Raw genomic sequence first — 23,574 nt, forward strand, 5'->3', positions numbered from 1 at the left:
GCGGAGCACGGGCTCTAGGCACACAGGGTCAGTAATTGTGGCTCACGGGCTCTAGAGCACAGGCTCAGTAGTTGTGGTGCACGGGCTTAGTTGCTCCGTGGCATGTGGGATCTTCCTGGACCAGGGCTCGAACCCATGTCGCCTGCGTTGGCAGACGGATTCTTAACCACTGCGTCACCAGGGAATCCCAACCCAAGGTTTTTAGTCAAAGGGATTTTTGACAAAGAAGTTTGGGAATTGCCAAGAGGCTTCAGTGTCTGGTAAGCCAATGTGAGGGGAATTCCCACAGGTGCTGAAGACAGGTTCTGTCTGCTAGCAAGACAAATGCCTTGCATTAAGCAAAGTAAACAGCAGTACCTGGGGTGGAGGGGAAGTTCAGGACTACAGGAAAAGACAGATGCTAAAAAGAAAGGGGATTAGGAGGAGGTGGTCCACTGAAATGGGACCACCTGCTTGTGATCCTCTCTGTAACTGCCTGTGACAGTGTGGTTTATAATTGGGCAATTATATTTGGTCTTTGTCCCCTTTCTGGCACAGCCACCCAAACCCTTGGAATTTCCTGAGCCATAAGGGCAAATAGGAGCATTTTTTGTTATGATATTTGGCCTCTTGTCCGTGGTTCCTGAAATCAATTCAGAGCCATAAGGGTGAAATGGGTGTCTTGTTATTCATAACAAGCTCCTTTTCACACCGAGTTTATGTTAATGAAGAGAGTTTTGGAAAGCACTAAGGAAGGGAGGGGACTGGTTGCCTGGGGAGCCAAACAAGTGATTAGAGGGTTGGAACTTTCAGTCCCACCCTCTGACCTCCTGAGAGGGGAGAGGGGCTGGAGATTGAGTTCAGTCACCAATGGCAAGTGATTTAATCAATCCGGCATCTGTAATGAAGCCTCCACAAAAACCCAAAGGAGACGGTGTGGAGAGTTTCCGGGTTGGTGAACAGGTTGTTTGGAGAGGGCGTGAAAGCTCCAGGCCCTTTCCCCATAACTTGTTCTAAGCATCTCTTCCAACTGGCTGTTCCCGAGTTGTTTAGGAAGTAAGATGTTCTCTGAGTTCTGAGAGCCACTCTAGAAAATTAAATCCAAGGAGGGAGTCCTTGAACCTACAATCTATAGCTGGTTAGTCAGAAGCACAGGTGACAACATGGGCTTATAATTGGCATTTGAAGTGGGGGGCAGTCTGGTGGGACTGAGCCCTTAACCTGTGGGATCTGATGCCATCTCTGAGTAGATAGTGTCAGAATTGAGTTGAAGTGTAGGGCACCCAGCTGCTGTCCTGGAATTGCCTGTCGGCGTGGGAGGAAAAAACCCCCATATTGTAATTGGGTGCAAAATTCTTACGGCCATTAAAAAATGATTTCAATGTATACCATTGAAAACTGTAAGAACCTCGATTAATCACTGAACTAAAATAATTGCAAGTTAGAATTCCATCTATTCATTATACATTTATTGACTGTGTACTAAGTGCCAGTCACTATGGACTGGAGGTAGAAAGAAAATTTGTTAAAATCTCTGTTGCACAGGAATTCAATCTCGTAATTCTACTGTTCAAAGGGGGGAAAAAAAACCATGAGAAATGCTGACAACGTAGTTTCAATTGTATAAGTTTAAAGTGCAGATGGGTCTTTCATGAGACTACCTTGCAGCAATGCCTAACGCATCCTCTAAAGGATGAGCCCTGTGATTGCCCATTGGAGAAGCACAGTTTAGCCTTTTGTTTGTGGAAGCCTAACCAGGATAATTGGTCCTATAGATTTTAGAAAAGGAAAAAGTCCCACTGACTTTGAAAGGCCTCCAGCGGGTTTTCTCCTCGGGGACAAACCTCAGCATTTCTGCCTGCCCCCTGTTCTCTAGATCCAAAATTCTGGTTTCACTGGCCTGTCGGCCATCTGAGAATAGCTTTCTCAGTAATCTTTTCCAGTTTTCACACCAAATCCAGAAGAAAGACCCAATTTTCCCCTTTTCCTCCCACAGGGTTCAGAAGAAAAGAATTCCGTGGGAAGCTGGCTATTGCGATCACCGCCAACTTCATAAACAGAAACAGCACAGCTGAGGCCAAGGTGGAAGAGATTAGCGGCGTGGCTTTCATCTTCAATCAGAAATTTTTTCAGGATCTTAAAGAAGAAACAGGTGGGACCCTCACCTTGCTCCAAACCAGGCCATTGTCCATGCTTCTCTGTAGCACACAGGGGTTGAGGGAGGAGGGCACTCAGCTTTCCCAGTTCTTGGGAACAGGAGACTCACGCTGATAAAGTGGAAGCAGGGATTTCTCTTTAGGATTAATGATGAGCAGGATTCCTTCGGGGACAAGAGGGATTCTTGAGGGAAAGTTCTAGATGTTGTACATGAAAATAGAAAAACATTTATTTACTCAGGAGACATTTACTGAGTGCCCATTGAATGCCCGCACTCAATGTCATGGGATACACAGTCGAGGTTGACACGGTACCCTCCCAATAGTGTGGCTCCTTGTCTAGGGAGGGAGAGCCACGGAAACCATCCTAATGCAGGCTGGTGAATCTAGGCCCGACGCCAATGTGGAGATCCCGGAGCACTCTGACGGGGAGCCAGTAAACTGTGGGTGGTCCCTGAGAAGCATAGGTGCTTTTATCAGTGCACCCACTGCCCTTTCCCTCAGGAACTGTCAGGGATGCGGGGGGGTGGGGCACGACACTCACCCAGGGGCATCTGTTGTCCCCAAACCATGGGACTTGAATAAAGAAGGGATTCGTTCATTTACTCAACAGATATTTATTGAACACCTACTATGTGCCAAATGCTGTTCAAGGGCGTGAGATAGAGCAGTGGGCAAAACAAGCAAACCCCCTCTCTTGGAGCTTATATTCTGTGGGTTGTGGAGGGACCATTAATAATCAAATAACATGTTAGGTGGTCTATAAGGATAGTGGAGAAAAAATAAAGCAGGGTGAGAGCAAAGAGGGATGAAATTCCTGCTCCCAATTAAGTAAATTTCAGATTTTTTCCCTTTCTTTTAACCTGATTTGGAAAAATAAATATTTCTCCTTGAAAAGGCAGTGTAACAATGTTAAATAGAAGTTTTGTACTAAAAATAAATTATTAACACCCAGCACCACCTAGCACAGGAACAGTCCTCATTTTCATGTAGTCCTTTTTGGTAATTTTCCACCTGCCTCCTTACTTTTTACATGGCTAGAGCTTTTACCATAGTGTCAATCCTGTTATTCTCCTTTTCTCATTCAGCATCACATTTTAAATACTGTCCATTGTGCCCAGTCCTACTGATGGTCAGGTTTGTTGGAATAGCTCTTGAAGTGGATATATTGTCACCCACTGCTGAAGCATTTAAACCAGGGGTTGGCAAATCTACCATGTGTTTTTGTATTGCCTTCAAGCTAAGAATGGTTTTTAATATATTTTGAATGGCTGCAGAAAAATCAAAAGAAGAAATTTTGGGGACAAATTGAAAATTTATGAAATTCAAATTTTATAGTCCATAAATAGAGGTTTATTAGAATGCAGCCAGGCCGGTTTGTTTACCTTGATGCCATGAGGGCTTTCGACACAGACTGGATGGCCTACAAAGCCCAAAATATTTACTCTCTGGCCCTTTACGGAAAAAGTTTGCAGACTTCTGATTTAAACCTTTCAGTTATTTACTGTTACCAATAAAACTACTTCTTTTGGATTATTTCCGTAAGATAGCTTTCTAGGAATGGGATTAGTTATTGAGCCAGACTCTGCTTCTTACTGGCCACAGCAATGTGTGTCCACTGCATGACCCTCTGAGTGTCACTATGGTGGCATTATTTTATAAAAAAAAAAAAAAAGTATTTCCTTCCAGCATATTATGTCCTTTTGAATGATTTAAGAATTCTCCAGCCCTCTCTTCCCCTCAAAAACCAAGAAAATAAATGCTTAAATAAACCACCAAATATAAATTATGACAGAACATCAAGTTTGTTTTTCCAAATGTTTCAATGAGCTTCCTTTTGCACTTTGCAAAGGTCATCACCTTTGGCCATTGTTCGACAACAATGCCCCTCACAGAATGAGAGTATTTCCTCGCATCCTCTGGGGGGCCCTGTGCATTGATGGCTGTTTCCTATTTAACGGTCATAAAGGGGTTTCCATGGTTACCCAGCAGCCTCTGTGATAACTGCTGATAAGTTGCCTTGCATCTGTTCCTTTCTCTCCAAAGAAACCAAACCAGTGGTTCTCAAACTTGAGTGTGAATCAGAATCACCTGAAAGGCCTGTTGGAGCACAGATTGCAGGCCAGACCCCCAGAGTTTCCCATTCTGTAGGCCTGGGGTCGGGCTCCAGTTATTTGCATTTCTAATGAGTCCTTAGGTGATGCTGCTGCTGCTCGCTAAGGATCCTACTTTGATAAACACTGAGCTAAGCTGTCATCTTACGGCACTGTTTTAAAGGCAGAAACCTAGTCTATAAAGTCTTTTGCAATTGGTGGAAAGCACAGGAAGATACAACCCAGTCCTCTGATTGAGTTTTTCTACCAGGGCACCTGGGTTTTCACACATAACAGGGGGATGGTGGAAATGTCCCTTAGCAGTCCTTGGAGAATTCACACAGCTCTTTGCATCTCTGGTCACATGGAGGAAACGGTGGATGGGACTTGGAATCAGACAGGCTGAGGTTCAAATCCTGGTTCTGTTGCCACTTAGCTGCCACGCCACAGATAGCACTGTGCCTTCCTGCAGCACATACTCAGCTGTGACTCGGAAATACTGGTCTACAGCCCCAAAGGGCTTTATGAGTTTTAAAAGAAACAGTGGCTAGGAGGCTTCCCTGGTGGCGAGGTGGTTAAGAATCCGCCTGCAAATGCAGTGGACACGGGTTCGGCCCCTGGTCTGGGAAGATCCCACATGCCGCGGAGCAACTAAATCCGTGCACTACAACTACTGAGCCTGTGCTCTAGAGCTTATGAACCACAACTGCTGAAGCCCGCCTGGCCTAGAGCCCTGCTGCGCAACAAGAGAAGCCACCGCAATGAGAAGCCTGTGCACAAGACCCAATGCAGCCAAAACTAATTAAATAAATAAATAAATTTATTTTTAAAAAAAAGAAAAACAGTGGCTTAATCATATTGCAATATATAGCGCAGTGGTTAAGAATCTGCCTGCCAATGCAGGTGACATGGGTTGGAGCCCTGGCCCAGGAAGATCCCACATGCCGCAGAGCAATGAAGCCCATGCGCCACAACTACTGAGCCCGCGTGCCTAGAGCCCGTGCTTAGCAATAAGAGAAGCCACCACAATGAGAAGCCTGCACACAGCAACAAAGAGCAGTCCCCGCTCGCTGCAACTAGAGAAAGCCTGGTCATAGCAATGAAGACCCAACGCAGCCAAAAATAAATAAATAAAAAATAAAAAATAAAAATAATTAGTATAAAAAATGTTTTTAAAATAAATGTCTCAAATCAACATGTTGTACACCTTAAACTTACACAATGTTATATCTCAATTTAAAAAGAAAAGAGGGGCTTCCCTGGTGGCGCAGTGGTTGAGAGTCCGCTTGCCGATGCAGCGGACACGGGTTCGTGCCCCGGTTCGTGAAGATCCCGCATCTCGCGGAGCGGCTGGGCCCGTGAATCATGGCCGCTGAGCCTGCGCGTCCAGAGCCTGTGCTCTGCAACGGGAGAAACCACAACAGGGAGAGGCCCACATACCGCAAAAAAAAAAAAAAGAAAAAAAAAAAGAAAAAGAAAAGAAATAGTATCTTTTTATTTTTGCGGTACGTGGGCCTCTCACTGTTGTGGCCTCTCCCATTGCGGAGCACAGGCTCTGGACGCGCAGGCTCAGTGGCCATGGCTTACGGGCCCAGCCGCTCCGCGGTGTGTGGGATCTTCCCGGACTGGGACACGAACCCATGTCCCCTGCATCGGCAGGCGGACTCTCAACCACCGCGCCACCAGGGAAGCCCAAGAAATACTATCTTTGTGGGACTGTGAAAGCTAGCTGTGGTGACTAGGGTAAATTCTGGCACTTGATCTTATCTTTGCTCGCCCTGTATGTCTTAAAAACTTGTCTAACACCAATATTATGCAGGTAAATAGTGAGACCTGTAATGAGGCAAAGCAGGGCTCCTGACATACAGTAGGCGCTAAGGAAATAATACTGAGTCCATGAACCTTCTCTTTTCAGGGATTGATCTTGAGAACATTGTTTACTACAAGGACTGCACCCACTATTTTGTCATGACTGCCAAGAAGCAGAGCTTGCTTGACAAAGGTGTCATCATTAATGTACGTATCGCTTGGCTATGATGTCCTGTCTTTCCCTTTGTGACCTGGGCTGGCAGCATCAGTGAGTGTGGGAGCAGATGTCACCCTGCCAGAAACTGAGTAATGGGGGGAAGAGGGAAGGGACCACCATCCACCACGCCCTTCTCCTTGGTGGTGCATGAGTGTTGGATGGAGGAGCCCACACGAACAATAGAGGCAGAGGTGTTTCTGCAGAGAGCTGGGCTGGTGCGGGAGGGGGAAATGCTGAAATTCTTACCCAGGTGTTAGTGTGGTTTCTTAACCACTGAGAGATCAGCTGAGTCTTTTCCTTTCAAGTGTCTCATCCCTGCCTCCTTTTCTGGGAGGTCACACACATACTTTGGAGGCAGATGGGGGCTCCTTGTCCTAGTGGGATCCAGGCAGTTTCACTTGTGAATTTCACGCTGCGGCCCCCTTGTCATGGTATGGGGGAAAGCCCTATTGCAGTCAAGAAGACTCAAGTTGAATCTTCGCTCTGCCACGTATTAACTCAGGACTGTGACTAAGCTGTTTGCCTTCTCTGAACCTCAGTCTTCTTGTCTGCAGAATAGGAATAATAGTTTCTATCTAAAAGGATTGTTCAGAGGAATAAATTTTAAAACGTATACAGAGCGCTTGGCATGTAGCAAGTTGGTAGATTCCCTCCATAACTTCTCTGCCTGGTTTGGACGCTTGCTTTTTTGTCCTGCTGGCTTCCTGGCCTCTGCTTCCTGCCTTTGCACCTTCATGCTTATACAGAGAGCAGGGCTGCAAGGAAGGAGCACATGGAGTGGCCAGCACCAGGCTGGCACCTTCTTTGGTCAGGTTTCAACCCCTCCAGAGACCCTGTTTCTACAGCTGCCGCTGCTGCTGTACCCTTCAGATAAGGATCATGCAGTCCAAGGTCAGCCTGCTCTTGGGTTGTCGGCCTGTAGCCCAGGCAGCACAGTGACCATTCATTGCTGCTTGTCAGAGAAGAATGTGCCTATCCTCACGCCAGCTTGTGCTGGCAGCCGGCTGGGCAGCTTCAGTAACCCAGCCCTCCCCTGGGCCTCCTCCACATCAGCTCAGGGCTTTGCTGAGAGGCCGAGCTGCTGGACAGAAGGCTGGGAATTGGTGGGGGGGCGGGGCTGGGGTTGAATGAAGCCTACTTAGCACAGTCAGCAGATGTGCGAGCAGTGGGTTTCAACATCTGGTGCCCCACTGCTGATCCGATCTGGGGGAGGTGAGGCCATGTCCCCATTTTCCCTCTGTTCCACGAGTGTCCCTCCCTAAGTTACCTCCCCTGTTGGGATGCCTGTGTCAGATAGTGAAGGACTATTTGGGGTCCATGGTGCAGGCGCAGAGGGTACCTTTTCAGGGGAGGGTCTAGGGAGACTCTTGTTTATCCCACCCCTGGAAAGTCAGGCCATGTTTGACTTGGGGTTCCTATTTCACTGGCTGAGTACTCCGGCCTGCTGAGATGCTAAGGTTCCCCCAGGTCATCCCAGGGTATTTGTCCTGGCCACAACATGTTGCTCCTGGTGACTTGATTTTTTGGCCGTTGTCAAAGCCCCTCCGTGCTCCCCTCTCAGGCTCTGTGTCATGGCACAGGTAGGTGGGAGCCCCTCGCTCTGGTCCCATAATTACTGCAGGAGCTAGGAGCAGATCCCAGGCCCACAGTTGTCCTCATCAAGGCCTTCCTTCTCCCTCAGAGAATCTGGGAGTATCAGCTGAGCTGGTACAGAGGGCCCTCAGGTATAAGACATGAACTCTAGAAATTGGAGGCCATGGCTGGACATGGGAGAACTGGACACCATTTGGTTCAGGAGCCCTGGCTTGAGTCTCCAAGTGTCCAGCCAAGCTCTATAGCATTTGCATAAGCTGGGAGCTGACCCGTCTACCCCGAGCTACTTAAATTACCATTCTTCTCTCGCTCCCAAAGGAATGGCAAGTCCCCTGTTTTCCTGTCCCTGTATGGGTCAGCGTCTTCCTCGAGACGCACAAGGTGCTGACTGAATGTTTGTTGAATGACTGACTGACCTGCTTCCCCATCTATTCCTGCTGATCTCTGGGCCTCTTTCTATGACTACTGAAGGGAGAGTAAAGTTTCTCTCAGGAAACCCTGCCTCTGGGCTCCCAGCTGTGTCCGTCCTTCCTGGCCCGTACCTCTGCTGGTCCATGCACACACAGGCTTGGTCTTACCTCAGTAGGAGGGAGCTTAGTTGCCAGGTGTGTGAGGTGGATGTATACACATCACAGCTGGTCTCTCAATGCCGAGTCCACCCTCATTTGAAGCAGTGAACAGGCATTGTCTGACCTTCTCTTCTGGTCTACCGCTTCTTTCCAGCTTTTCACTTGGGGTGACTAGTCTTCCTGTTGGATTCCCCACCCTTCTCTCATGTTGACTGCTTCCCTCTCTCCTTCCCCACCTCTGTCTAGGACCCAGCCTCTCTTCAGTTCCCTGGGCCTGTGCAAAATGAGGTCCAAATTCGCCCCCTGCCTTTATCTTCATTTAGCGCTCCTTCCTCAGCTCTGCCCACTTTATTACAGCCCTGTTCCCACTTTTTCTCTCTCATCCTTGTTCTCATCTGTTCCCTACAAGTCTGTTCTGCCATCTGCCCACTCACCTGGGACCTCCTGCCCTGCAAGGCCCTATGGCTCCTCCCAGCAGCCCTGTGCCAGGTGCCTGTCATCCTGGCACAGCTAGGGGGTCTGCCCCTTGGCCAGGTCCCCACAGTCCTGCGTGTAGTTTCAGCACCAGGTGCCGCCTTCATCATACGGTGTGCACATTCATCCGTCACCCGGTCCTCCGCAAAGGTTGTTGTGGCATGTTTTGAAGAGGGGGTATTTTTGAGATCTCTCCATTCACTCTTCCACACCTTCAAGAAGGAGAGTGATTATGTGATGTAAGAATAGGTATGAGAAAGGAAAGCGAATAATAGGAGCTCCAGCCTGGACGCCGTGACCTGACAAAGGGCTCTCGGGCCAACGCTGGGTTCCATTTAGTTGACGTGGCTTGGATGTGGAAATGTTAGAATTTCTGGGAAATCATGGCTGTTGGGAAAATTGCCACAGTAGGTCACTGTTTGTAGTTGAGGATGTGCCTTCTTAGACCTTTCTAAATGCCCTTGCTGCTGCCCTCAGTGGGTCTGGGATCACTTCACCATATGGTGTGGTTTGTGCCATCATGATTTATTAGGGACAAGAATTCCCAATCAACGAGAACTTCCCAATTCCTAGGCTTTGGGCTAAGGAGTCGTGTCCACGGTCTCATTCAGTCCTCATGTGGTCCTATATAGGGAGTAGATTTTGTTAGTCTCATTTTACAAATTCAAATTTTACAAGTGAGAATACGGAGACTTAGAAAAGTTCAATAACGTGCCCAAATTTATGCAGTCAGTAAACAGAGATGGAATTTGACCTGTTGATCTCACTGACCCAAGGCCTGTGTTGGTCTTATACACTAGTCCCTGCCCCCTGCCCCCTGCCCCAAGGGATTTGCATTTTCTGTGTCACCTTTTGGGAAAGATAGTCTTTTAGTTTCTATAACCACACAATGAGCAGATTGGACTCTTGGAGACATCCTATAGTTCACTGCCAGTGTCCCTCCGGGGTGGGTATACTAGTCCTCTAAGCTCAGGGTTCTCTACCTCCCAGCAGGGAAGTGTAACAATTAACACTGTAAGAGCAAAGCAGAGCCCCAAGGAGCCCTCAGCCTGTTGAGAAAAGGGATAACTGATCATGGAGAGAAAGTTTGAGAGTTATGCCAATTACCCATTTCTTTTTCGGACTTGTTTGACCGCTAGCCGCAGCATTTCTGGACCACATTAGCTTAGCTTAGTCCGTTATAAAATCAGTCTTACTCATTTGCTCTTTTGTCTTTTAGTTTCACTGAAAGTTATCACAAGAACCAGCCATATGAAACATGCTTCTATATTTGCTGCAGGATCATTACTGAGTACACTGTTCATGACAACACCATGTTCTCTGTCAAAATTCCTATGTCAGACAGTTCTTTTAGAATTTAGTGCCAGGAAAAAATTTCCTCCCCTAGGAATTTCTATGCTTCCTTCTTTCTGATAAGGAAAGCCCTGTAATATATCACATTTCCCTTTTGCCTTGGATGCCAGGAAGCTCAAAGCCAAATTTGATGCTTAATCATAACTCTGTTAACGTTCACAGATGGCTGATTTGGTTCCTCTTTATTTCCTTGGCCCCGATTTTCTATTTCTGTTTTGATTAGCCTCTCTGCAAATCCGTTCCATGTCCTTTTACAAAGAAGTAGGTATGACTCCTTGCCCTTTGGAGGGGCAGGTTGTTACACTGTGCTCTTGTTCTTTCTCCCAGGACTATATTGACACAGAGATGCTGCTGTGTGCAGAGAATGTGAACCAGGACAACCTGCTTTCCTATGCACGCGAAGCTGCAGACTTCGCCACCAATTACCAGCTGCCATCTTTAGACTTTGCCATGAACCATTACGGACAACCCGACGTGGCCATGTTCGATTTCACCTCCATGTACGCCTCCGAGAATGCAGCCCTGGTGCGCGAACGACAGTCACACCAGCTGCTCGTGGCCCTGGTGGGCGACAGCTTGCTTGAGGTACCGCCTGCTTTTGGAGCCTCCTCATTCCTGCTGGAAGACAGATCCCCACATTGCTATTCTAACTGTCAGCATCTGCTGTCCTGCAGCCCAAGGGAAGGACAGGCTCTCAGCCAACTGGCAGGACTCTGCCGAGCCCGTCCTGGCCTCAGAGCCTGACCTTTGACGAAACTTAGGGGGGTCAATTCTGCCTGTAATACAGGCAGGAACACTTTCTCTTGCTCCTCTGGGTTTTTCTGGGCTGACTTCTCGGTTTAAGTACAAAATTAAGCGGCCCGGGGTCAGGCCATCCTTCCCAGAGCATGCAGATCCACAGCTGGTTGGAGACTTCTTCATCCTCTGGGTGGATTTCTGTGGCCTTTCAACATCGAGTTCGAATAGGAGCAAGAAAGGAGTGTGGGCCCCAAAGTCCATGGCCTTCCTGCTCAAAATTCTTCCCAGAAAATCTGCAGATGCTAGGATTCTTACATTAAATGAATGATTTCAGAAAGGGTAAATTTTTATCTTAGTGTAAGCACTGACCAAAAAATGTTGATGTATTTATCTGAAGTTAGCATCAAATTTCACGCTTTGGGTGCACGTGGAACAGTTTAGTTAGAACTTAGCTTGGTGAATCAATGCTTGCGCACCACTGTGTGCGGACTCTAACCTAAGCTCCTTGCTTAAGCACTCAGCACCCTCCCTGCTTCTGCCCCAATGCTCCCTCCCAGCTTTCTCTCTCCCGGTACTCCCCGCCCGTGCTCTCTGCTGCACCCAAACCAGACGGGCTGTTTTTCCATCCGGCTCTGTCATTTTCCCGCCACCAAGCCTTCGCCCACACTGTTCTGAACGGATCAAGATCAGAATCCTATTCATTCTTTAAAATCAGCACGAATGCAACTCTTCCCTGAAGCATTCCTTGATTTCTATCTCCCTCCCTCAGGGAGGTTTTGCCTCTGCCTTTTTGAGCCCCCAAAGCAATTTTGCTGTTCCCGTGTCATAGCACCCTTGCATGTGACTTTGTGCTACAGCTCTTGGTGTTTGTGGTGAGTCCCAGTGGGCTGCCTGTCACCTCTCTGTGCCTCGCACAGGCCTGGCAAACACCAAGTGCTGGATAGAATGGGATGGCGGTCTGGGGATCACTGGAATCAACTAGAACTTTGCATGTGCCCTTTGCAGCCGTTCTGGCCGATGGGCACCGGCTGTGCCCGCGGCTTCCTGGCAGCCTTTGACACGGCGTGGATGGTGAAGAGCTGGGACCAGGGCACTCCTCGCCTGGAGCTGCTGGCTGAAAGGTGAGTATTAACAGCAGGACCCTCAGCTGGAGGCAGGGCCGGGTCAAAACTCAGGCAGGAGAGGGAGTGAGGCTGGATGAACCTGGAGCCTCTGCCCCCTCTCATCTGCCTTCCCACATGTGGCCTGATTTCATCATTGGGGTCCCCAAGGAAACGTTCTCTGTCATGATCTACCTCCCCCAGTGACTTTCCGTGGGGGCCAGGCCCTTAAGCCCTGGATGCCAAAGAGAAATCTTCATCCAGGGCGGCCCTGAAGTTGGGGTTCTTGGCACTGCTGAGGCACTGAGGAGCCAGAAGAGGTTTAGGGGAAGCTTCCATTGCAGCACTGAGTCCCACTCTGTTGGGGGCTGGGTGCTCTCACCTCCCAGGCCTCTTCTGCTGCTGAGATCCTGGGCTTCCTCCCAGACCCCTGCTGCTGGCCACGTGGCTGTGACAGCTGGTGGACCAGGATAAGTCAGGGCTGGCGGGTGGGGACGGGCCCTTGCTGGTCTTGGGTGTGGAGACCTGTGGTCGTGGGGGACCAGCCACAGGAGGCAGTGTGGCTGAGTGGCAGTTAGAGCAAAACCGCAGGTCTCTGGGCTGCCAGCTCTGAGTCCCTGCCCTCTGCCCCGGGGAGGAGGCCAGCCTCACCACCTCCTAGGGTCCCTCCTGCTTCCCCTTGACCGTGTTGACCCTCCCCCGCTTTGCAGATCTTGAGAACCAGGAGGGCCAGGCATTGCTGGGAAGGGTTATGCAAACACAGATCTAAGAAGCTCTTGGGAGCAGGGGAAGGCGGGTGGAGGGGAGGAGTGGAGAGAAGGCCGGAGGCTGCAAGAGCAATCCTTGACCTCTCTGCTCTGCCTTCCTCCAGAGAAAGTCTTTACCGGCTGTTACCTCAAACGACCCCGGAGAACATCAACAAGAACTTTGAGCAGTACACGTTGGACCCGGGGACGCGGTACCCAAACCTCAACTCAAACTGCGTCAGGCCCCATCAGGTAAGGCCTTGCCTGGAGTCCTGTGTGGGTCACCAGGCACTGAGTGGTGAGAAGTGGGGGGTCACCTAAAATCTTGGCACATCCTTGGGACCCAGGCCGCCATTGCCTCTTGGCCCAAAGGTGAGGCCAATTCCTCTCTCTGGGAAAGCCACAGAGTGAAGTAGAGTCAGCATCTCTCTAGCCAACAGGAGAGAACTAGAACATATGTAAGTGTGTGTCCACATATGTACATGTATTTACGTATGTTTATTTGTCACTGAGCATATGCATTACTGAGCATACCTCTCTCAAATAATCTCCTTGATCAAATACAAAGTTCTTTCCATCCGAGGTCCTGGAGTCTATTTTTTCTCCCATCGACTTAGAGTCACACAAGCTCTGACCTCTTCAGTCAATAGCACAAAGAATGGTGTGAATTTTAAAAACCAGCCAATTACATGTATTCACACTCGAGTTCCCCCACGTTTGGGTGGATGACAGACCCGCAGCTCTGTCTCAAGTTGCTGGTTCCCTTGCTGAAGGTCATGTCCTTCGGCGAGAGAGGAAGAGGGCAGCCAGTGTCGATGAGAGGGTGGGGTGGGTCCAGCGGCCCTGCAATGACTAGGGTTTGGGGAAAAACTAGCAGACAGCTGTGTGTCCTCTCTCGCTCCTAGGTGAAGCATTTGTACATCACTAAAGAGTTGCACCAGTGCCCTCTCGAGAGGCTGGGCTCAGTGAGGAGATCCGTCAGCCTCTCCAGGCGGGGTAAGTGGCCCTCCTGGGACCCCAGCTTTGCAGGGAGGAGGCCTGCTGGGTGGCCACTGGGGCACAGGCCCTGCAGCCAGCCTGGCTCTGATCCAGTGACCTGCATGACCTTGGCCAGGTCTGCTCTCTGCTCTCTGCACTTCAGTTTCCTCATCTGTAAAACCAGGACAAGGACAATACCAACCATAGGATCACTGTGTGGGTTAGAGGCGAGCGCTTGACACATTAAAGTGAACCGGACTGACTTCCCTGGGACTTGCTTTTCTTTTCCTGTTGTTTCCAGTATGAGGAGTCTTGTCTCCCCAGCTAGGTAACAAGCTCCATGTGCTTCACTCTTTTCCTGGTCTTCCAGGGCCTGGCACAGTGCTGTGCACAAGGCTGGTGCTCAGTGTGGAGGGAAAGGATGATTAAATGACCAGCTTCCCAGCATCCACCCAGCTGTGCTCAGGTCACCATCCTGCTTAAAGACACACCTGGCTTCCACTGCCTGCCCAGACCTTGCATCCTGCCCGCCATCGGGCAAACTCAGCCTCACCAGGCACTCCTCCCTGCCTTCCACACCCACACGCCCTGCTGCTGCCAGCCTTTAATAAACCATGTCACGTAACATGGCAGGTTTCTCTAGATTCTTTGCCACGGCACAGTCCTTTTTGTTTTCCTGGAGATCTCCTTCTGTCCTAGACACTCTTCTAGAAGCAGTCAAATGCACCTCCTCCATGACCCTTTCTTTGGCGAGTTCCCCTGCCCTGGTAGACTCTGGCAAGCCCACTCATGTGCTCCCCTGGCATTGGGTTTCTCTGTTATTGTCACCCACTTCTGTGTCTGTCTCCCCACAAGATAAGCATGTTGTTGGCAGAGTCCATGTCATCCTCACCTCTATGTTCCTAGCCTCTAACCAGGACCTGGCCAGAGGGCGTCTCAGGGACTCTTTCCTGCAGGAGAGCATGCTTCCTGTCCAAGCATCCTGCCCTCCTGCATACTCTCGACAGGACCCCCTCATGGGGCTACAACTGTGCCCACAGCCCCTTGCCTCAGTGCTGTTCCTCCTGGTCCCCACCCGTGGTGGCCGACAGAGCAGGTCCCCAGGGGAACTGCTGAGATTTCCGTAGAGCGCTTCACCACTGTCCATCTCCTCTTGCTGCAGAGTCAGACATCCGGCCCAGCAAGCTCTTAACCTGGTGCCAGCAGCAGACCAAGGGCTACCAGCATGTCAACGTCACAGACCTGACCACGTCCTGGCGGAGTGGCCTGGCCCTGTGTGCCATCATCCACCGCTTCCGGCCTGAGCTGATGTGAGTCTGGGGCCCAGCTGGACCTGGCGAGCCTCCTTATAGCCCAAGGGGACCCTGGAGACAAGGGAGACCAGGGCTGTTCTAGATGCAGAATCTTCAGGACGTAGATCAGTATTTCTCTTTGCATACTTTCAATTTGAATTTTTTCTTCAGCTTGTTCTTTTCCCTTTGCACTGATTATTCTGCCAGCAGCTTGTTTGATCTGCGTTCCTTCTATGTAAGGAGCAGAATGACTCAGGCTCAGTGATTGATTGCACTCATACACCAAACTCCTTTCATTGGGGAAATTTGAGTGTTCACACCTTGGAGCTCTACCCTTAAGAGAGGACTTATGGGCAAGATCTAATTCTGGGGACCAGCTTGAGGGTTTTACAGCCAAAAGAATTAGATTTGTGACCCCGATCCGTTAGCTGTATACTGTTGGGCAAGCCCCTTATCTTCTCCGAGTTTGCCGTCTTCATCTATAAATCAGGAATAATGGCAGGGTCATTAGGAAGATTGGATTATGTTTTTGGAAATGCTTTGCGATGTTGAAAGCACAATACATCTATTATGTTGTGTTTAAATCAACTGCAGTGTAACCTCACAGCCATGAGCAAATTCATCCAGAAGGCTGGATGGAAACCTAGTAAAGTTTATCAACTGGTACCTTTAGGAAATGAGGTTGCCTTGAAAAGGGGATGAGGCTCTCACCTCTTACTTTATATAACTTGATTCTTTTATTTACAAGAAGCCCATATCACTTTTGTAATTAAAAGGAAAAGAACGAATGGGAACTATTTAAAAGTAAAGTAGTTCATAAATTTTCCAATTATTTTCGGATTTTTTTCATCCCAGGTAGCAAATGACATTTTCATGGCCCAGATCTGATTGGTTCCACCCTGAGAGAGGACAGGGTTAGCGTCTTCTGGCTGAGCACCCCTGCGGGGTGGGGGGTAGTGGTGGAGGGACTGGAGCAAGGGCGTTGTCACTTACAGTGCTCCTTATGGCTAGGTTTGCTTAGCTCTTCACCCCTCTGCATCCTCTCTGAAAACTTCACCTTGTTCTGATTCTCCAGCAACTTTGACTCTTTGAATGAAGATGACACTGTGGAGAACAACCAGCTGGCATTTGACGTGGCCGAGCGTGAGTTTGGCATCCCCCCAGTGACCACGGGCAAAGAGATGGCCTCAGCCCCGCAGCCTGACAAGCTCAGCATGGTCATGTACCTCTCCAAGTTCTATGAGCTCTTCCGGGGCACCCCGCTGAGGCCTATGGGTAAGGACCTGCTTTCAGGATGAGGCTTTGCCAGCCCCTGAACCGTCTCTGCCCTGTGCCCACATCTGGCTGCTCTTCACACTGATGTCCTCTGTTCTGGGGCTGACCCCTGCCCTCCCTTTGCCTTTGAGCCCAAACAAGGGTGGACCCCACGCACCCAGACCCGTGTATGTAAGTGGGTCCTGTGTGGCAGGTGCCACATGGGGCTGGCCTGCATCTGCCCTTGTCACCGGGAGATCACTGACAGAGCGGCACCAGCCCTCTATGCGGGCCACTGACAGCTTCAGTTGGGGGTGAGGGAATTATTTTGGAGGGGCCTTGTCTCAGTGACACCCTGTGAGCTCTGGGGGAGCAGTGGAAGGATCTGGATCTCAGTCTTTTATTTCCTAACAGATGCTTGGCGCAAAAACTACGGAGAGAATGCTGACCTTGGCATGGCCAAATCATCCATTTCTCATCACTATCTCAACCTCACGTTTCCAAGGAAGAGAACTCCCCGAGTAAGTTTCGGCCTGGGTTTGTTTAATTTCTTCTTACACGTGGATGGGTGAGGGGAAGGGAGATGCCACGTGCTGGGTCTGTTTACGCTGATAAATTACCCAGATCGAGTGCTCAGGAAGACATGAGTAGAACTCAGTCAAGTTCCCCTGCACCATGTAGCCAGCTTCAGTGCCTTCAATGTGGTTATAGGAAGGGCAGGGTAGAGAGCAGAGGACATGCTGCTGAGTATTTTTAAAAGTAAATCAGATTAGCTCTGCCTCCTAAGCAGGGAGATGGACACGATATCTCACTTTGTTAAGCAATTTAGATCAAGAACATGATGGCCATTTAGTAGCAGAAGTGGATGATGAGGCTACATTTACATATTCTGTTCCATTCGTTTTTTTTTAATCCATTCAACAATGTTTACTGGGCCCTGTTCATGCCAACTTTAAGGCTGAATGTTTTGTTTGTTTTTGATGAGGGGAGCAAATATACAGAGGTGAGTAATACATGGACCTTGCCTTTGAGGAGCTCAGAACCTAATAAAGAGATTCCCGAATTTTCCCAACTTATGGCACCTTTAGTGTCTTCGTAATTTTTTTTCACACTGCCCCCAGATCAAAAGAAATGCCTAACATTTTCGTTTGTTAAGTAGTTATATCCAAATAACTTGGTAGGGGAATTTTGCAAGGTGTGTGACAGACATCACCATGCTTCCCTAGAAAATCTAAAATATCCCGCGACTCCTCTCTGAGTTCACTCTGGTGCCACAGGGTGCCTTGGTACGCAGTTTGGAAACCACAGGCCTAATGAGAAATTACAGGGTAACGTGAATGACGGCCTCTCCGTGGAAGGTGTAATACAAGTTGCCTTGCTTGATGTGCTCACTTTACAGTTAAAAAGTGGAGGCCCAGAGATGTTAGGCTGCAGGGGCTCGCACAGAGCTTGTCTTCCCTCCACTGACTCGGCCGAGGGCTGCAGGCCTCTGCGTGCGTCTCAGCGTCTCTGGGTTGCCAACAGGCTCTTAACCGCTGGCCAGTCATGCCTTGTCCTGCCAACCCCTCCGCCCAGGGTGGGGCTGGGGCCCCGTGGCCTCCTTTCTTTGCCTGGGCTATGTGGTCAGTGGTCACTTTTTCCCCTGAGAGCTGTGCTCCCTGGAAGGCAGCAGCGGCTGTGCTGACTCCAGGAACTGGGTACTTAGTGCTCGACACGCCCTGTCTCTAGGAAGGGACAGGCCCAGGGGCTGGGGAGGGCGGGTGTGCAGGTCAGCTCGGGTGTAAGCAGAGCAGCTGAAAGGCTGAGCTGCACCCCACTGCCCTGTGCCCCTCTGCCCCCCAAGCTGCCCCACTCAGAGCCTCTGTGGGAGATGCCGTGACCCACCGTAGGTCACACTGAGTGAAAGCTGTCTTCCGGAGCTCAGTCGTCGGCTTGCCCCACCTCAGCCCAGCTGCTTTTCCTCGGATGACAGAGGACCCCTGCTTTGGGCTCCTCCTTCCCAGGCAAGCCAGTGCAGCCCTTCTGGAAGCTCTCTGAGCCAAACATTTATCACTTTTCTCCGTTCACCCGCTTTCCTTCCACCACTTAGCCCACAGCTGGGAACTGGAGAGGCATGTTTAAACCTTTCACTCACCACACCTCTGTTTACAGAGTGACCGAATTGAAACAGCCTGGACAGCTCTGGCTCAGGAGGTGGGAATGGTCAAAAGTCAGCGGCAGCCAGGCCCTCCAGGCCCTCTGAGGGCGCCAGAGCGGCATTCCACTTCGCCCTGGCTGTGCTAGCAAATGCAGCGGGGATGCGTGGGCTCTGCCCGGCCCAGCCCTGGCTGATTTTGGCCCATGTCCAGTCTCCTCCAGGGTGTGCTCCTTGGCTGCCCATCTTGAGAGCGGTTAAAATCCACAGATCTGATTCCCTCCATGGCCCCATTTAATGTCTAAAGTTTGCCCTGCTTCTCGGATAGGTAGAGAGGTTAGGTCATTGAAGTAAGCGCCCGGTGTGGGCATTAGTTGTCCCACCCTTTTTCCTCAAACTGGTAGTTTGGTGGGTTTGCAGGGCCACTGGGTCACATTCTGCCCTGGCACTAAAACACCCCAGCATATACTGTCCACCACTCAACACCAGTGGAATGGTCCGACCACGTGCAAAGTACCTTCTCCCCTTTCTATCATGTGTCTTCGTCTTATATCTGGATCCTTTTTTGGTCTGGAGAAATCTGTTTGCAATGCTCTTTGGTCTTAACATGTCTCATGACCAAAGAGTACTGAGTCCACTCCAGGTTGCCCCTGGACACGCACAGAGGAGGTCTGCACAGGAGACTGAAAACTGCACACGTACAGGGGGCTCCCCCGCAGTTACACAAGAAGGTGTCAATGCAATTAGACATGCAGTTTTCACTGCCCTGGTTCACGTGCCCCTACGGACTGGAGATGCAGGCTAGGCTGCGCTTGCAAGATTTTGTACATCAGAGCTCAGACACACGATCTGTATGTACAGGTGCATCTGGATTTGACCTCGCCCCCTCCCCTCGTCCCTCCATTCCCCTCCCTCCCCCCTCACTGACTTCAGAGGACCATCTTGATACGGGATTGAGCAGCCCACCTTTGTTCACATGTGGCCTCTTAATCTGAAGAGGGCTCATTGTTTCTCTCCTGAGCCAGTCTTAACAGTCTCTCTCCCTCCTGGTTTTTGATGTTGGTGTTAAAGTCTTCTTTCCTCCCTAATCTTACTTTCCTGATAACATCCAAACTCCAGCAAAAGAGAACAACTTTGGGCAAAATTGAAGGCTCTTCCTCCATCCAGACACTTGTTTATTTTAGAGAGAATGACTTTCCCATTCCACGCCAAGAGGGTTGTGCCTCTGGTGAGTGGTAACCTACTGGGGTTGGTTATCTCTGAAGACTGGATGGCCCACGCCTGGGTAGGAGGAGAAGAGAGAGCTTAGGGATTCTTGGTCTGCTGCAAATCTGCCTCTGTCCCAGTCAGCAGCTAGAAGCCTTGTAGCATGGGACAGTTCCTAGAGACTCCAAAGCTCTTGTCACCAGGCTCACAGGTGACATCTGAACACACATATGTGGTCTCGTCTCCTGTGTGTGCCTGTGAGTGCACACACACACACACACACACACACACTACCTGTCTGTGCTCGCCTCGTCTTACCACACGTGGGTAATGCCTGGATTTATGTCCACTTCAGCTATGACACATATTATATTACATCCATAGTCAAGGCGTCTGATCTTTGTTTTCCCCATTCTGGGCCCATTCCTTGAGGGACAACACAGCACAGAAGTTGTCATTTGTCCCTGGAAAGCCCATCCTAGAAGCCAGGTGGGTGGCTCCAGGATTTATCCTGCTCGGCTGGCTGATTCTGACCCAGGTCCTCCCCTAGCGCTGGCCCTGGTGGAGTGAGGTTCACAAAGCATGACTCAGATCAGTGTCTGGTCTGAGCTGGAGGGTCCCCCTCCTAGCTCTTCTCCTTGACCCTCCTGCACAAACACTTTCCAAAGATCCAGGGGCAGTTATGTAAGAAAGTGCTTCCTCCATTCACCCAATCACTAAACACAGATTTACCGAGTCCCCGTATTATGCTGAGTTCTCAGTGCTGGGGGCACAGCAGTGAACAAAGAGGGCCAAGGTCTCTGCTGGAGGGAGCTGACCTTCCAGTGTGACTTCCTAAGTTCCTCTCACTCCCCTTCTCCAGCTCTTTTCACAGAACCACCCACCCAGCAGCCAAAACTCCCACTACGGTTCTCGTACTTCTCAGTACGAGTCTTCAGAGACCTGAAGACGGCTTAGGGAGTCAACACAGGTACTGATGCTGCCCGGGTCAGTTAGCACAGGGCTTAAGCAACGTGCCCGCCCCCATCCCACCCTGGGCACCTGTAGTCTGCAGGTCGCTGCTGAGGGTGATCGCTCTCCTGTCCTCTGTGTAACTGCAGCCTGGGATGCTGCGCCGACTTATAGAATGGGGATGCAAGCTGAAGCCCAGACGACAAATACGTATTTGGGTCTGATGGGGATTCAGCATGTGTTCAAACCTCTCAAAGTTCCTTTGCTTGTCTGCAAAATATCGTAATAACATAAACATTGCATTGCTGCGAAGACAACGTTGAACAAGTGTGAGCTGCAGGTCTGAGCTCCTTCTCTGGCACATGGAAGGGGCTCTATAAATGATGGTCCCCATCCCATACTGACTAAATGAAGATGCTTGTTTTCTGAAAACGGTAAAACTAGTTAGGTTGACCACTGGCTTCCGTACTGCAACCATGATGGATCCAGCATTTTACAGTGTCATAGCGCATTTGCTCCTCTTGTTACATTTTGAGGAAGGCAGGGGACATGTTCTCATCCCAGTTTTAGAGATGGGGAAACTTGGTCTTAGGGAGATTATAATGCAGTGCCATATAGGTGGTAAATGTCAAAGCCAGAACTAGAATTCAGACTTTCTAATTCTGTGAATAGCACTAACCTAACTTAAAATGTCTAACACTTATATAGCACTTCAGAGGAGAAGAAGTGTCTTATATACATGAATTTATTCATCCTTACAATAACTTACTTATGAGCTAGATAGTATAGTATCTTAGAAGTGAGGAAACTAAAGTCAGAAAAGTTGGGTGATTTTCCTAAGGTCACTTAGCCGGGAAGTAATTCATGTCAGAACTCGAACCATGGCTCCATGCTGCTCTGCCACTGAAGGGAAGAGCTGTTTTGCCAGTGTCACTGACCATCTTTCTAAATATCACGGTGGCCAGTATACTCTCAGGACACTGCCTACAATGGCCAACCTCTCTTCCTATGACCTGGATCTGAATTTCTCCACCAGCTAACTAAATATAAAGTTGGGGCTAAAATCACCTTAAGTCAGGCAGTATGGGAATGTGATTATCTTGTGCTGATCAAATAAATGATGAGATTGGTAGACATATGTCTTTGATTTTTTTTTTTAATGGAGAACACCAAGTCGTTTAATAAATGCCTTTTGGTATGTAGAATCTTTCAAATCATTGGGAAATAACGACAAGAAAGTATCTTGGGGTGAAAGGGCAGGAAAAATTAATAAGAAAGTGAGTTATTTGGGCTTCCCTGGTGGCGCAGTGGTTGAGAGTCCGCCTGCCAATGCAGGGGACACGGGTTCGTGCCCTGGTCCGGGAGGATCCCACATGCCGCGGAGCGGCTGGACCCGTGAGCCATGGCCGGTGGGCCTGCACATCCAGAGCCTGTGCTCCGCAACGGGAGAGGCCACAACAGTGAGAGGCCCGCGTACCGCAAAAAAAAAAAAAAGAAAAAGAAAGAAAGAAAGTGAGTTATTTGTTTATTCTCATACTCTCTCGGGGCACAATAAGTATTTTCTTCCCCCTTGTACCCCAGTTCTCTACAGTGCTAAGCAGAGTCCAAGGAGAGGGCGTTACGGAGGCATTTTTGGCTCCCCAGTAATGATATACAGATAAGAAAAAAATGAGATAAATCTCTAGATTTGTGTTTTCTCAAGCTTTTTGCTTTAACCTAGCTCTTATCTGAGAATCAGTGCTTCCATGATAAATCCGTAAGGAAGAACAGAGACCCTTTGGATTTGTATGTTGCTAACCATATAGACTGCATTTTATTGTCCCATGGGTCAGGCTGAATCAGAGGAGCTGATGTTGCCCCACCCACTTCCTTTTACCCCTCCCCCCAAGGATTTGGGCGTCTTCTTAGGTGCTGCTGCTGGGTACACTCCCCCCAGGAGTGTTTTCTGTGAGCCTGCGGCTAATGTATTGAGTTTGGATCCACGCAGGCTCAGTTGGACCAGTCACAGCCAGGGCTGCTGAATGCAAGAGAGTCAGATGTGTTGCTCTTTGAGGGAAAAGCCAAGTCCTCATTTAAGGTAGAAACAAGAAGAACAACAGAAACCCCTAAGACCATGCATGAAGCATTCTTGTTGGGAGGAAACCCTGTACTTTCACAGGCTTGTTTCCGGGCCAGTGCAGGGCTCACAGGCCGTGGAGCCAGGCATCCAGACAGCCTGGGCCTCTAGGACCCGAGGCTGTAAATAAGGTCATCTGTTTCTCTTGGTGTTTGCCCAAACATTTGGGTTGAAATCATTTCCATTCACAGAATAATGATTTATTAGAAGCTGAGGAAAATGTTGAAGGGAAGGCGAGGCCCTTTGATCTGTTGTTTTATGCTGCCTGAGCAAGGGAAGGGTCACATTTTTGAACAAATATCAATGACTAAACTGTAGTTAATTTTGTCTTAAAAATTTTTTTAAGGTGCTGGTAAATAGGAGGAGGGGGGTGATGGGGAGTGTAAGTGCAGGGGAGCAGGTACTTGCCTGTGGAAGTAAGTTGAGTACACACTAGACTGCATGCTGGGGGCTTTGATCATTACTGTTGATTTAGAACAACCAGGAGGTAAAGGATCCTCTGTGATGGGGCAAGGTGAGAATGTGTGGGGCTGACTGGGCTGCCTGCCTGGGTTTGAGAGGAGAGGGTGGCCAGCAGCCCTTTCAGCTGCATCCAGTGTGGAACAAAGGCTGGGATTTAATCTGGCCCTGCTATGGAGGGCCCCGCTGAGGGTGTCGGAGGCTCCCCTGGGGAGGGACGCATAGTCGGTGGGGACGGCTCCATGGTCCTCAGTGGGCTGGCCGTTTGGGGAAGGTCCTAGCTCGAGGTCTAACCCCAGTGTCAAGGAGAGGCTAACCCAGCAGGGTGCATGGCGAGGCACTAAATCCAGCCTGCAG

General features: G+C 49.6%; 1 protein-coding gene across 4 annotated transcripts in view; it reads left to right on the forward strand.

Moving 5' to 3' along the window:
- MICAL2 (microtubule associated monooxygenase, calponin and LIM domain containing 2) overlaps positions 1–23,574 on the forward strand; it is a 226,124-nt gene that overhangs the window by 95,369 nt on the left and 107,181 nt on the right. For all 4 annotated transcript variants that reach the window (XM_082629277.1, XM_082629275.1, XM_082629274.1 and 1 more), the window contains 9 exons: positions 1,976–2,131; positions 6,144–6,244; positions 10,571–10,828; positions 11,987–12,102; positions 12,953–13,079; positions 13,733–13,823; positions 14,968–15,115; positions 16,173–16,372; positions 16,766–16,872. In XM_082629277.1, coding sequence (XP_082485403.1) covers positions 1,976–2,131; positions 6,144–6,244; positions 10,571–10,828; positions 11,987–12,102; positions 12,953–13,079; positions 13,733–13,823; positions 14,968–15,115; positions 16,173–16,372; positions 16,766–16,872 — 1,304 coding nt within the window. The remainder of the gene's footprint in view (positions 1–1,975; positions 2,132–6,143; positions 6,245–10,570; positions 10,829–11,986; positions 12,103–12,952; positions 13,080–13,732; positions 13,824–14,967; positions 15,116–16,172; positions 16,373–16,765; positions 16,873–23,574) is intronic.

The sequence above is a fragment of the Mesoplodon mirus genome (assembly GCF_964341445.2).
Source record: "Mesoplodon mirus genome assembly, chromosome: 7".
Taxonomy (NCBI): domain Eukaryota; kingdom Metazoa; phylum Chordata; class Mammalia; order Artiodactyla; family Ziphiidae; genus Mesoplodon; species Mesoplodon mirus.